Source organism: Coptis chinensis, chromosome 7, assembly GCF_015680905.1.
Source record: "Coptis chinensis isolate HL-2020 chromosome 7, ASM1568090v1, whole genome shotgun sequence".
NCBI classification, from domain to species: Eukaryota; Viridiplantae; Streptophyta; class Magnoliopsida; order Ranunculales; family Ranunculaceae; genus Coptis; species Coptis chinensis.
The window spans coordinates 64,174,780-64,189,898 of NC_141462.1; the positions used below are offsets into that span (position 1 = coordinate 64,174,780).

The following is a 15,119-nucleotide window of genomic DNA, read 5'->3' on the forward strand; positions in this document are numbered from 1 at the left end:
AGATAATTGAGTCATATGCATAGAAAAGATGACTGATACCAGGGGCATTCCTTCTTATTTTGATCCCAGAAATCATATTGGAACCTTCAACTTAAGCAATGAGTCTTGACAATGCCTCTGCCACAATGATGAACAAGTAAGGGGACAAAGGGTCCCCCTGTCTTACACTTCTTTCTGTTTCTAGAGGAGAGTCATTGAAAATCACATTATAAGAAACTGTGCTAAGGCATTGTTGAATCATTTTCCTCTATTTGGCAGAGAATCCAAGTTTTCCCAGAATCTGATCAACAAAGCTCCATTCAACTCTATCAAATGCTTTGGCCATATCTAACTTGATAGCCACCCATCCTTATTTTTGTTTTTTCATCTTTCTCATATTAAACAAAATCTCACTTGCCAGTCCAATATTATCCCCAATAAACCTTCCTTTGACAAAAGCACCTTAAAGAGGAGAGATGAATTTATGAAAGAGAGGTTTGAGCCTAGTGGAAATGATCTTAGAAATGATTTTATAGGAGAAATTACAAAGATTGATAGGCCTGAATTTAGTGATGTGTTCAGGATTAGCTACTTTATGAATGAGAGTGATGAAAGTTTCATTAAGGCAAGGGGCAAGCTTGGAAAAGGTGAAAAAGGCTTTGACAGCTTCAGAGATCTCAGAATGTACAATATCCTAATATTTCTGGTAAAAAATACCCTGAAATCCATCAGGACCAAGGACTTTAAAGGCCCCCATACATTTAATAGTGACCCAACTTTCATCATCAGTGGGGATTCTTGTAAGAAGAATATTCTCATTGGGTGTAATACATAGTTCAAAGAGATTCATAATATCATTATTGATAGGAGGCTCATCAGAAGAGAAAATATTCTTGAAATAAGAGTTTATATTAAGCCCTACATCCTCAATCTCTGAGTCCCAGCCCCCATTATCATTCTTGAGTTTTTCAATACTATTCTTTCTTCTTCTGTAAATAGTGGAAAGATGAAAGTATATAGTATTCCTTCCAGCATCCTTCACCCAATTTGAAGTGGCTTTTTGTTTCCAAAAACTAGCTTCCTTATCTAAAAGATCCTCCAATTCACTTTGAAGGGAAAGAAACTTGTTATAATTCTCCTCAGTCTCCAAATCATCAGATAAGATTTTAACCAAATCCCTTCTAACATTCTTGATCTTTAGTGCCACATCCCTAAAAACCTCCACATTCCATTTATGAAGCTTTTTAATGGTATTTTTCATTCTATTAAAAACAGACAATGCAGGAGAACCATAGCAATCTCCTCCAAAGATATCATTCCAAGCCAATTCGATATTATCTTTGCATGAAGGTTCCTTAGTCCACATCTCGAAAAACTTAAAGGTTTTTTCTTTTTTTGTAAGGAATGATTAAGATTAATAGAAAGAGAAAGATAATCAAATGAAGGAACAGAGATATTTTGAATTAGGGAAAGGGGAAACAGCTCGAGCCAATCTGGGGTGGTAAGAGCTCTATCCAACCTCTCTAAAATATGATTACCAAAGAACCTTTTATTTGACCAAGTGAACTTGGAACCTATAAAGCCTAAATCAATGAGTCCTAGATCATCAATAAAATCATTAAAATAATTAATACTTCTATATTGATTACCATTACCTCCTACTTTTCCAAAGGTGATGAAATGGAATTGAAATCACCAAAGAGAATCCAAGGCCCAAGAATAAGCATAGCAATGTCACACAATTCATCCCAGACTCTTTTCCTCTTATAAGAAATAGGTTTACCGTATATAAAAGAAAAGAACCAATCAGAAGAAGCACGGTAATTGGAGAGTTTACCTGTAATATGATTAGGTGTAGCTCCCAAAATATCCAGCTGAATATTATCCTTCCAAAAAACAGCCAGACCACCACTAATGGCAGCTGCAGGTACTATACATTTGCCAGTGTACTTGATTTGCTTACTAACTAACTCCATCTTTTTTTTTCTGTTGCTTTAGTTTCAGATAAACATAATATATCAGCGTCTGAAACCAAAATGAGGTTCTTAAGTGCTACCATTGTCGAAGCCGAACCAATTCTCCGACAATTCCATGCAGTTGTCGTCATGGCTCTAGAGGTGACTGAAATGGGTCAGTCACCGCGAACCCTTCTGAATTGTTAGAAGCAGCCACATTGAGTCCCTCAGAGCTAGGAGTGTCAGGACTAGAATAATCAGATGAATTGTTAAAACCGTTAGACTCATCATCAGAGAGAAAGAGACCATTTAAACTAGAAAAACCTCCATAACCAGAAAAAACAGCATTCTTATCTGAAGTATTAGAGCCAGAGCCAAAAGAACCAGAACCTTGTGAACCATCAGCCGCATAAGCATTATCACTAGAACCCCGAGAACCAGAACTAGAAGACCCACAACCCTTGGAGACAGAGTCATGAGACTTAGAGCTTTCCGAATATTTAGAGCCAGAATCTGCTGAAACCAAACTTTTTGAACTCCTAGAATCAGATTCTCCTGGACCATAAGAAAAGACACTTGGGTTACTTGAATCCTTGCTAAATGAATCACTCTTACTTGACTCAGAAGGATAAGGGGAAGGAGTGACTCCCATAGAGCCATCACCATCAGAATTTGACATGATCTATTTTCTTCCAATGTCCCAATCTATAAGATATTGGGTCCTCAACCTCTTTCCCTTTACTGTATCCTCTTTCCTTAACAGAACCATCAACTTTTCTCTTGTTTTTAAAGCTTACAAAAATCTTCCTTTCCTCATTTCCACATGCTTCCTTCTTATCATTATCTTTCTCCTCTTTTGAGAGGTCAGGTGAGGTGGGAACATGATCCGTAGTAGAGACAATTTTTAGAGGACTCTTCCCCTGAGAGGATCCTGAACTATCACTTATTTTTTATCTCTTAGAATTCCTTAACTCAGAGGACAAAATTTTTGTAGAGACCACAAATCTTTTGCGAGAAAAATGTTGTACTTTTTCAGAGATGTCAACGCATACTAGTGTAGTTTCCAAGATGCAACTTTTTGTTTCATATTCTTGCGATAATACAAAGCTACCAACTCCTGAAATTTTCTTGGAAACCACATGCTTCCTAGAGCTGCCAAAACTTTTGAGAATATCAATTAGATTTTTTGACAACTTTCCTTTTGAGGGGGGCCGAAGTATGAAATCAGAAACCAAGGGATCAAGATTATGGAGTTTTGCATGCTTACTGATACGAGGCTTGGCCAGAGAAACCGAGCTTTTTCTAGCTTTTGGGCTTAGATTGGGCTGAAGAGAAGAAAGAAGCTTTGGGCTTAGAAAGGGCCTAACCAAACTGGAAAACACAAAGTCCATAGAAACAGGTAATGAGTCCAAAGAAGCTTCAGAAAATTTAACTTCCATTCTGGACCTAGATGGCCCGGGAACAGACTCTTGGGGGGACCCAACATCCATATCAAACAAAAAAAGAGAATCTGAGTCCTCAAAAAGCCCATTAACCAAGGGATCCGGGTGAATCCCAAGATCCATATTAACCAATACTGGATCTGCATCCCCAGGAGAAGGGTCCGAGCAGACATCTTCCAGGCCTGGTCCAAAATCAATAGCTCAACTTGGACGCACTCCCAAAACACCTTCATCTGTTATCGTTATCTTTTCAACCAGGACCTCATCAGAACACCCAGAACCAGCTTCAGAGGAAAGTTCAGCAGGAGAAATCTGCTTACCTTTCCTATTGTATGCTTGCATATTGAGATCCATAGGAACACTCTTTTTCAACTTATCAGCCTTAGGATCTGTTCCGGCCCTCACAAATGTGGTCCAATAAAAGCCCAATTCAATACAAGCCCATGCTCAGAGCCCATCTATAAAAAAAGCCCACGCTCAGAGCCCATACTCGGAGCTTATCTACAAAAAAGCCCACGCTCAGAGCCCATGCTCAAAGCTCATCTATAAAAAAGCCCACACTCAGAGCCCATCTATAAAAAGCCCATCTATAAAAGCCCACATTTCGAGTTTATCTATAAAAAGCCCACTTTCGAGCCCATTTCGAGCTTATCTACGAAAAACGCTTTCGAGCCCATGCTCAAAGCCTACATGCCTACACGTAAAATCAATATCAATTGCGCACATGTTTTCATGATGAGTCAAACAACTTCCACCAACTTCATCCCACGATTGGGCGGTTCTCCCGCCCGGTTTCTCAACTTCATCCCACGAGTGGGCCGGTTCTCTGCCCGGTTCTCCAACTTCATCCCATGATTGGACAATTCTCCCGCCAGTTCTCCAACATATTTGGCGCCGTCTGTGGGGATACCCTAAACCACAAAACAAAAGTTACATCAATGGCTTCTCGAAAAACAAACAACGGTGAAAGTATCCCTTTTACCGCACAAGTTCAGCACTCCCCTTCTACTGGGAATTCACTTTCTAAGTCCGATGGTCCTCGGCCATCTGCGACTGAGAGAGTGGGTATCCATGTATCTGATCCATCAACTCAAGTCGACCGTCGTCTCCGACAATTGGAGAGCAAGAATAACAATCTGAAGAAAGCGGTTCGTCTAACTTCTCGAAGATGATTCAGGTGGTCCACGGCAAAAGTGTTTGGGATTGTTTGAACACCGAAGCATCTCATCAAAGACTCCAAGTACAAACTCGCACTAAGAGAAATCGCGGCGAAGTCGCTACTTAAAAGCTTTTCGCAAGAAACAAAATGTGCAACGCCGAAAGCCAACACTTTCCAGTGTAATCGTAAGCGAATCCACAAACTCCTCTGCCGACCTTGATGCCGATCACCCTGTGAGGGATCACCAACTCACAAAAGATCTCATGACGAAAACCGGTTTAGCCGTTTCGAACCGTACTAAGGGAGATCGGCAAAATATGCATATAGGTCGGCAAGGTAGACTACCCAACGAACGAAAAACTCATGAAGTTCCTACCCCAAGCTCTAGGAGGGGTAGGCAAGCCACTGCAAGTCCTTGTCGCAATAGCAGTATGCACTGATCTCGACAATAGCACTATTCACCAAGCAGTTCCAGTTCATAACCTAGTCGCCCAAGTTGTAGTCCCAATCCAAGAGCTCATTGTTGGCCAAAGTATGTTGACAATGGTAGTCATGGAGATGGAGACTCACTTGCATCAGGTCAAGAAAATGGTTGTGACAGTCCAACACTCCGTCCGTACTCTCTCGATGTTCACCATAGGAGACGAAGGATCCGATCTCCACTACTGGCTCGGTCACCTTCACCTGCATGGATGGGTCGACGAGAACTCATTCCACCTCCTCCGAAGAAATCTTGGCCAAAACGTCCACAGTTTGGTCGTGACCATCGTCGAGAGAATGTTCCATTTTCTGAACGGCGTCTCCATGAAATGATACTGAAGGCGGTTAATGATAAGGAGTCACGAGAAAACAAAATACGAAATCTCGTTATAGAGAGTGGTATTGATTCTCCCTTCTCTTTCCAAATCCAAACAACCGTTCATCACAAGGACTTCAAGCAGCCAGAATTCGAAAAGTATGATGAGATTGATGGAGATCCTTTGATGCATCTTGTTTATTACAGAAACAAGATGATCTTATGGACTTTCGACGATGTTCTTCTTTGCAAGTTATTCCCGTCCACACTCATTGGAATTGAGTCGATAAGATGGTTTAACATGCTTCCAGAAAGATCCATCCACAATTTTATTGATCTTGCATATAAGTTTGCCGAACATTTTTGTCACAATTGGAAAGAACCGAAAAATATTGATTCTCTATTCAGTATTAAACAACAAAAGGACGAAAAGCTCAGTAAGTTTGTTGCGAGATTTCAGAAAGCGGCTGTTGAAATTCCAGATGCATCTGATATTCTTGTCATTTATGCTTTAAGGAAGGCATTAATTATGATAGGGACGACGTTTACAACTTTATAGTAAAAGACGTCCCAACAACTCGTTATGAACTTTTTGCTCGAACTCAACAGTTTATTTGAGTTGAAGGTGATGCATCGGCACGAGTTCACAGAGATAGGGATCAAATAAGCAAGCCACATTAACAAAGTCAAAAATCGAAGTTTCAACAAACTACCGATCAAAAGTTCAAAAGTTAAGAAACTTCTTGAGTTAAAGCTTACCACCTTCAACGAGAAGTATGATGTTATCTATGAGAAAATTAAGGGAAAGAATATCTTATCTCCACATTTTCTGCAACATGGAACTTTACCTGAGGATTCATCACTTTCCTACAAAATTAAGAGAGATGCTTGGAAATTTGTCATAATTCCAAATTCTAAAGGCAAGCTCCTACTTTATAGGAAAGCAAACAACTTCAGTCCTCTTCTCAGATGTTTTTCCAAAGATCAAGGTCATCTAGTTCTCGAAGAAATACACTCCGGACTTTGTGGAAACCATTCTGGGGGACATAGTCTTGCACATAAAGTCATGACTCAAGGATACTGGTGGCCTAGCATGCAAAGACACTTAGCGGAATTTTTCCAAAAATGCATACCATGTCAACAACATGCAAATATGGGAAAACTCCCAGCAACGGAACTCCACCCAATTCTAAGCCCTTGGCCTTTTGCAAAATGTCTTGGATATTGTGGGACCCCTACCAAAGGCTCTTGGAAGTGTACGATTTTTATTGGTTGCGACTGATTATTTCACTAAATGGGTAGAAGCTCAACCGCTTGTCAACATCTCAGCAACAGATGTACGGCGTTTCTTATGGAAAGACACCATTTGTCGCTTTGGAATTCTATCTAACATCGTCTCTGACAACGGTAAACAATTTGGTGCGGAAGAAATTCACAAATTTTGCGCCTTACTAAAAATTCAGCATAATTTTTCCGCTCCATATTATCCACAAGCAAATGGACAAGCAAAAGCAACCAATAAGACGATTCTCTCGACTTTGAAGAAGAAGCTTAATGAAGCAAAAGGAAATTGGGTTAAAGAGTTACTAGCAGTGCTTTGGGCTTATCGCACCACTCCAAAGCATTCTACTAATCTTTCTCCTTTCAACCTAGCTTATGGCATGGATGCTGTCCTCTTGACAGAATTAATTGCACCAACTACAAGAACAGAAGCGGTACAAACTGGAAACAATGATGCTGCTCTAACTTTGGTGGCAGACTCAATCGATAAAACTCGAGAAGAAGCTTTACAATGTCTAATAAAATATCAGGCAGACATGAAACGCAAATATGATAGAAAGCTTTGCCTCAAGAGTTTTGAACCAAAAGGTTGGGTACTTAGCCGAAAACAGAAGCTCATTGAATCTAGGAAGCTGTCAGAGAATTGGGAAGGACCATTCATCATTGATAGACCAGCATCTAAAGGGTCTTATTTCCTTCGTAGAATCACTGGAGAAAAATTTGTCAAGCCATGGAATGCTTTTCATTTGAAAAAGTTTTATCGTTGAATGTTTTGTTCTTCATTCATTTTAATCATTTCATAATTCAATAAAATTCGATCCATCTTTCGTTTTAACTAGGAATAAAATACCCTAAATTTCATTATGTTATCATTACACTTACACTGTGGGGGGACGACACCCCAAATTTAATTACGTTATCATTACACTATGGGGGCGGCGACACCCCAAATTTCATTACGTTATCATTACATTATGGGGGCGGCAACACCCCAGATTTCATTACATTATCATTACACTATGGGGGCGGGACACCCAAAATTTAATTACGTTAGCATTACATTGTGGGGGCGACGACACCCCAAATTTCATCACGTTATCATTACGCTATGGGGGCGCGGCGGCAATACCCTAAATTTTATTACGTTATCATTACACTATGGGAGCGGCGATACCCCAGATTTCATTACGTTATCATTACACTATAGGGGCGGCGACACCCCAGATTTCGTTACTTTATCATTACACTATGGGGGCGGTCCCCCAAATTTCATTACGTTATCATTACACTATGGGCGGTGACACCCCAAATTTCATTATGTTATCATTACACTTTGGGGACGGCGACACCCCAAATTTCATTACGTTATCTTGGGGGTGGCAACCCCCCAAATTTCATTACGTTATCATTACACTATGGGGGCGGCGACACCCCAAATTTAATTATGTAATCATTACACTTTGGGGGCGGCGACACCGCAAATTTCATTACGTTATTATTATATTATGGGGGAAGGCAACACCCCAATTACGTTATCCTTAATACTTTTATCTATTTTGCTGACCTACCTCAAGGCCAGATTACCCAACTCTTATATATTTTGACCGACCTATTCTGATTACCAATCTAATAAAAAATAGATAAAAACCAATAATCATGAATACAATGGAAAAAATAAACATGATCGAGAAAGAAAAAACAGTAACCTAACCTCACATCATCCTAATAATAAAAAACAAAAACTTCACTCAAGAAGTTGCGGTATAATGCTATCCTCCACTGGAACAGGAACACCTTTTAGATCCGACGGTGATACATCTTCCAACTTCTTATAACACATAGTATAATAATCGACAATTTGCTGCAATTTTTTCGTTTCTCGGAATCTCTCGATTTCCAAAGTCCAACACTTGCCGATACTTCACGCATAACAACGCCTGTGATTTGTTAGTTTCATTTGCATGCTTCTCAATCATATCATCCTTCTCTTCACACCCAACCCTAAAATTTTCCACCCTCTCATGATATTCATCTAACTCCTTCTTCAAAAATGCATTCTCTTCCAATAGTACCTTGTAGTCTCCTCTAATCCCCTCAGCCTCGCAAACTCGTTTAGCCAATTCCAATTTCTCACATTTTAAAATCTCAACTTCATCACTCAAAACCTTCCGCTCCCTAAGAACAACAATTTCTTGATTACGTTTCGACAATTCAGCTTTCATGATATTCATTTTCATCTCATAGGGCAAAACTACTTCATTTCTCATAAGTACTCTCTCTCAATCGTTCATTCTCCGAAAGATGAGGTCTCTCTCCTTCCAAATATTTCTCAATCACAAGATATTCTTTGGTTTTAATCTTATAATTTTCTTTAGCTTCTAAGATTTCTTTAGCACAATCCCCAAGCCGGCAATTTTAAGAGAACAAAAAAATAAAAAAAAAAAAAAAAAAAAAACACACACACACACAAAATTACCTCTGCAAGCTTTGAATTCAACATATAAACGGTTTTTCCAAAATCTACACTTCGTTGATAATCCAAACACAATAACTCTGGATCTGAAATATTAGACAAAATAATTTAAAATAATAATATATTATAATAAGTAAATACTATTAAAAAATAACTATTCAACATCTAACCTTCAATTTCCAAGGCTTGCACGTCTGGAGTGATAAGCACAGGCGTTGTAGAACTGCCGCTCATCCTTGGCTGCATTGAAGAAGGTACAGTTGAGCCAACAATGATGTTGGTACTAACCACAGTAGACACTTCTATTGACACGCCTGCATCGGTGTCAATAGAAGTCGGCAATCCAACACTAGTGCCAACAATAGTTGATACTAAACTCAACACATCAGCAATGGTGCCATCGGCAAAAGTTGCCAGCAATGGTGCCATCGGCAGAAGTTGCTACACTAGCATTGGTGCCAACAACAGGTGTTGGAACTCCAAAACTACTTCCACCAAAAGGAGTTAGCACTCCAAAATTGATCTTGACAACAGAAGTTGAACCCATTGTATCTCCACCATCGAAAACTTTTTCAATCTACATTACCAAAAGAACCATTAAACAATCGATAATGAATATTATTCCAAATCACAGAAACAAGATCAACACTAACATCAAGTCCAGATATACTGTTAGTCATCGCTTCCCCACCGATATCATCATCATCATCAATATCATGCACATCAGTAGTTTTTTGTGCCAGAAGACAAAAAACCTGTCATAATGAAACATCATTCCAAAACATATTATAGGTATTACATATATGATATTTTAAAAGAAATATTATATACATACCATTTCTCGACTCTCAATCCCTTCCTCAATTTTACTTGAGTTATCCCCAGTTTTATTTTTTCTCTTTTTTGGACGTATGCTTCTTTTCTTCTTTCTAATATTTTCTTGTCACTATCCTCAGAGTCATCTCCTTCTACTTCTTCGTCATCTTCATCGCTATCATCTACAATAACATTCTTTTTTTTTTTTTTTGAGCCACGATAAGGTGCTAATTCCTAGGCTCATTAAGCAATCCAGTTTTTATATCATGATAATAATCTACAATATCGTCTGGAAACGACAGATCATAGACATCTGCATTATGACTAAACAAACTAACAAATTTCTTTTTTATCATCTCGCTGCTAAACAATGATATATTTGGAAACTTCAGAATATCCCCTATAAAAAAAGAACAAGATAATCATAATGTAATGCTAACTATTTAAAATAATTATAAGAATATTAAGTTAATATCTTACCTGATATATTGTTAGGATAATCAATATTTTCGAACCTCCAATTGCCTTTGATCTTAAAACCATACAATTTCGCATTCTTGTAGTTCGAAGGCATCCCATAAAACCGATAATTCTGGTTGTGATGGTTATGATATCCCAACGCATAACTTTTAGAAGAAGCCTTGTTTTGTCGCAGAGGCTTCAATAACTCAAACAAAAGGTCTGACGACATACTCCTTTGATAAACCTTACAAATCCTCGCTACACGGGCACAAAGATAGCCCAATAGCCAGGGATAATTGTAAAGGATGTAATCTCCATCGAGATAATAACTCGGAAACTGATTTCCGGAATGGAACACTACAACCAAGCCAAAAATGTGAAAACAATAAAATTATCTCATCATTTTCACACTTTTGGTTGATATCGCTACCAACATACTCAATAGAACACATCATCTCCAATATCATACTGTGCTCTCAAACTATCTGCATCAATACCCTTCGTCATCCTATTCATATTAAAATCCCCCTTATCATCCCATCTTCTCTTCAAGTTATAGTCCATCTCCATTAAACAAATATTTTCAATACTGTCAAAAATTAAACAAAATAAAAATCTGACTTTTTCCCAAATCTCGATTCAATTTATCAAACCCTCAAGCCACCAAACCACCTTGGTAAGCACTAGAGTCTCCAACATGCAAACTTTACTCAGCAAGACAAACGAAAAAGTATTATAAAATCAGAATTTTTTTTTATTTTATTTTTCTTCTCTCTCAGTTTTATGACTGATGAAGAGCCAACTTGTGTTCTTTTTATATCGAAGGACTAATAAGTAACGTAAACCAACAGGTTTCTTGTGTTGGGTCTTTCACAAACAATAGGTTTCTATTGCCGCTCCTGAACTGAGAAAGAAATAAAGTCGCATGGCAAAAGAAGACCAACAAATCCATGACAATTGTTCCTTGAAATTGTTGCCGCTGCATATTTATTGGTTCCTTGAATCTTTTATTGCCGCTGAATCTTTTATGTGGTTTCCCAATGAATCCCAAGAGCTTCCACGGCATTCTGCACGATACAATTGGCAACCGGCACAATGGCGCATTCCCAACAGCTCAAGAATGTAGTTTACATAATTTGGGGCACATTCAGGCAAAAGTTTTATATGCAGTACTCCATATTCTGTTCCCAAGCCAACGATACCCTATCCTTCCCCAAAGATAATAACAGATGTTCATGTAGCTTGGGTGGTGAAGACGAAATGACGACGACGATGGAGTGCTTACAGAGACAAGAATTTAATGATTGGGTAGAGTCTCATCAATGCACAAAAATAGAACCCACATCAAATTTTGAAATTGTTGCTCGAGTTGCCCATCATTTGAATTGCCGCGCTCGAGTTGCCGATCGCAATCCCATAAATGCAGCTTGCATTGCCGACCCAAAAGTTTTTTTTCAATTTAATCCTTTGCCGCTGAATGCCGCTGCTATTTTTTCGAATTGCCACTGGATGTGTAATTGAATTTCCGCTGGTGTGTTGATCCATTTGAATTTGAATTGCCGCTGGTGTGATGATCCATTTGAATTGCCGCTGGGATCGAATTGCCGCTAGTGTGCTGATACATTTGAATTGCCGCTGGGATCGAATTGCCGCTGTGTTTTCTAACATATGAAGTAGTGGCCGCTGTTCATAGAACTGCGCAGGGAAATCAATTGGACTGGAATCAACAGTGGAGCTAATGGAATAGTATCTATTCTAGTGTGCATAAATGCCGCTTGCAAGCCCATAAATGCCGCTCGCAATCCCTTTGAATCATTGCGACAACGGAAGTTTTGCTGTATGAGTTCTAGTGTTACTGGGACCAGGTTCGCAATAGCTTTCTCCTTACTAAACTCCCAAAGATATATGTGAGTATTGCTAGATCCAGAAGGAAGAAAGGTCTGGAATTTACTGCGGGCGGGGAGAACTTACGAGTTACAGTACCAACAGCTTCAAGTGTAAATGTTGCCGAAGCAAGATAATTTCGTGCTTTCTTCGCCTTAGAGATCATTTCCAAGACCATTTGTGATGCAAAACTAAGGTCACCAAAGTTCAAATGACACGTCAGCAAATAGTTATAGAACTGTTGATATTCGGAAGTGTGATCTCAGGCATCCCCCAGGAAATGAGATCTACCGAAGTGGAACACTTTCTATGTTTGAGGTTGATGGCAATGACAACAGAGTCTACTGTCAGAACCTTTGCTATATGGTTAAATTGTTTCTTGACCACAAGACTCTGCTTGATGATGTTGATTATTTTCTATTTTACATTCTATGTGAGTGTGATGATCGTGGATGCCACATGGTTGCCTATTTCTCAAAGGAGAAGCAGTCAGAGCAATACTACAATCTAGCCTGCATTTTGACTCTTCCTCCCTATCAAATAAAGGGCTATGGGAAATTCCTAATTGCATTCTCTTATGAGCTTTCTAAGAAGGAAGGCACAGCAGGGACACCTGAGAAGCCGCTATCTGACCTTGGAAAAGTAAGCTACAAAGGGAACTAGACCAAAGTTCTAGAAATTCTGAAAAAGAAGGACTGCATGATCTCTGTTAGGGAGCTTAGTCAAACGACTGCCATACGGCCAGATGATGTCTTTTGCACTTTAAAGGACTTGAACCTCATCCAGTATACTCCTGAAGGGATGCAATAAGTTTGTACAGACCACAATATTCTCGATTCCCATCTTAAAGCTGCTGGTCCTGGAGTTCCAAAAATTGATGCTAGCAAACTAATGTGGACTCCCTACAAAGAGCAAGATCTGGATCTAGCAGATGTCCCTTGATGTTTCAGTTGAGCTACTTGTCAGTCTTCCTGTAAATTTGTAAAATGTAAGAATTCAGAGGAATCCCTCACAAATGTGGCCCAATAAAAGCCCAATTCAATACAAGCTCATGCTCAGAGCCCATACTCGGAACTTATCTACAAAAAAGCCCACGCTCAAAGCTCATCTATAAAAAAACCCACACTCAGAGCCCATCTATAAAAAAGCCTACGCTCAGAGCCCATACCCATAGCTTATCTACAGAAAAGCCCACGCTCAGAGCCCATGCTCAAAGCCTACATACCTACACGTAAAATCAATATCAATATGCGCACATGTTTTGCGAGTCAAACAATTTCCACCAACTTCATCCCACGATTGGACAGTTCTCCCGCCAGTTCTCCAACTTCATCCCACGAGTGGACAGTTCTCCTGCCAGTTCTCCAACTTCATCCCATGATTGGACAGTTCTCCCGCCAGTTCTCCAATTTCATCCCACGAGTGGACAGTTCTCCCGCCAGTTTTTCAACTTCATCCTATGATTGGATAGTTCTCCCACCAGTTCTCCAACTTCATCCCATGATTGGAATATTGGAGAACGAGGAAGTAACTATCACCAATCCTACCTATAAAATCCAACCTTCGTCATTTTTCTAGAACTACGCATCAAGACTTGATCCCAAGCAATACATTTGGGTACGTAGGCAACTTCAAAACCGAAGTCCAGTCTCATCTTTTCCCAACCACCATCTCCAAAAAAACATTACTTCCGACCCTCAACTAGTGTGTTTTAGCAAATCTTGCTGAAACAGGATCCCATTCAAGAATTTTTCTATACTGAATACCAATTCCAAATTTAAAAGACGTAGCTCTAATCCTATTTGAAAAAGGAAGAACATAAGCAACATGGAGTTTTTTGATACCCTCTTTAAAAAACAACAGATGATTAATAAAATATTTGCATTCCTTATAATCATGCTCAATCAACCCACAACAATAACAAAACACAGGAAGCTTCTCATATTTAAAAAAAATCTGAACAGACTTATTTTCATGAAGATTAACCACAACATTACTCACCATCTTCCTCCTGATGGACACGAGAAAAGGAATTACCAGCATCAGAACTGCCTACAAAATCAATAGCCACAACTAACCCAAATGCAGAGCCAATTTTATGAATATTCTCCCAAGTAAACCTTTCGAGAGGGAGACCAAATACCTGAATCCACAATCTAAACTCCTGAAACCTATAATTATTAGTAGGATTATCTGGTATCCATTGCTTGAGAGACATAATAAACCCATGAATTGACCATGGACCATTTTCAAGAACAAATCTCAGTTCCTGTTCATCTTCAAACCAAAATTTGAATAAACCCTTAGATAAGAAAGTAATTGAAAATTTTGAAATAGTATTACAGTATTTCACTAATTCATTTTTTATATCACCTTCATCAAACTTCCTCGAGGTGAAAAGCTTACCAATCAGAGAATTCTCCCAAAGTTTTCTCTCTTTGCCATTAATGGAATTTAGATTAATCTCATTTGGGAACTTATTTATTCTCCACATAGACTATCTGGAGATGAAGACGGTGAAGCTCATCCTCTTCACTCTCATCAGGAATAAACTTAAGATCTGGACCACTCATAATTGAAAACGCATGATTGAAAAAAGAAGATCTGGAAAAGAGAGATATAAAACTAGAGAGGAGATAAGAGAGACTATAAAGGGGATAGGAAGAGATTAAAGGAGGAAGAACGAGAAACAACGATGAGATCATAACTCAGGAAGAGGGAGGGGAAGAAGGGGGAAGGAAGTTGCTACGCTCATATTTTTTCTCTTAGTGTAAAGAGTTTTTTACTCAAACTAGGAACTTGTCCTCATCCACATGGAAACCTTGTTATCACATCAATGGTTCCTAGCGTTGTCTTTCATCTGTTCAAGTGT

At 39.0% G+C, this 15,119-nt stretch overlaps 1 protein-coding gene and 1 pseudogene across 3 annotated transcripts in view; one reads left to right on the forward strand and one right to left on the reverse strand.

Annotated features, from left to right (window-relative positions):
• Positions 1 to 12,311, reverse strand: part of LOC147488385 (uncharacterized) — a 15,134-nt gene extending 2,823 nt beyond the window's left edge. Inside the window, exons 1-4 of one of the 2 annotated variants that reach the window (XM_086569926.1) lie at positions 9,921 to 12,311; positions 9,739 to 9,840; positions 9,256 to 9,662; positions 9,089 to 9,171 (exon numbers count right to left, since the gene is read on the reverse strand). In XM_086569926.1, coding sequence (XP_086426052.1) covers positions 9,089 to 9,171; positions 9,256 to 9,514 — 342 coding nt within the window. In that variant the 5' untranslated portion in view covers positions 9,515 to 9,662; positions 9,739 to 9,840; positions 9,921 to 12,311. Of the gene's footprint in view, positions 1 to 1,816; positions 3,941 to 9,088; positions 9,172 to 9,255; positions 9,663 to 9,738; positions 9,841 to 9,920 lie in introns of those variants that run through there. The other variant, XM_086569925.1, reaches the window with a different exon arrangement.
• Positions 12,312 to 12,322: 11 nt separating this feature from the next.
• LOC147488386 (putative MYST-like histone acetyltransferase 1 pseudogene) lies at positions 12,323 to 15,117 on the forward strand (annotated as a pseudogene). Its single transcript, XR_015200744.1, has one exon. The product of XR_015200744.1 is annotated as a putative MYST-like histone acetyltransferase 1 pseudogene (transcript).
• The last annotated feature ends 2 nt before the right edge of the window (positions 15,118 to 15,119 follow it).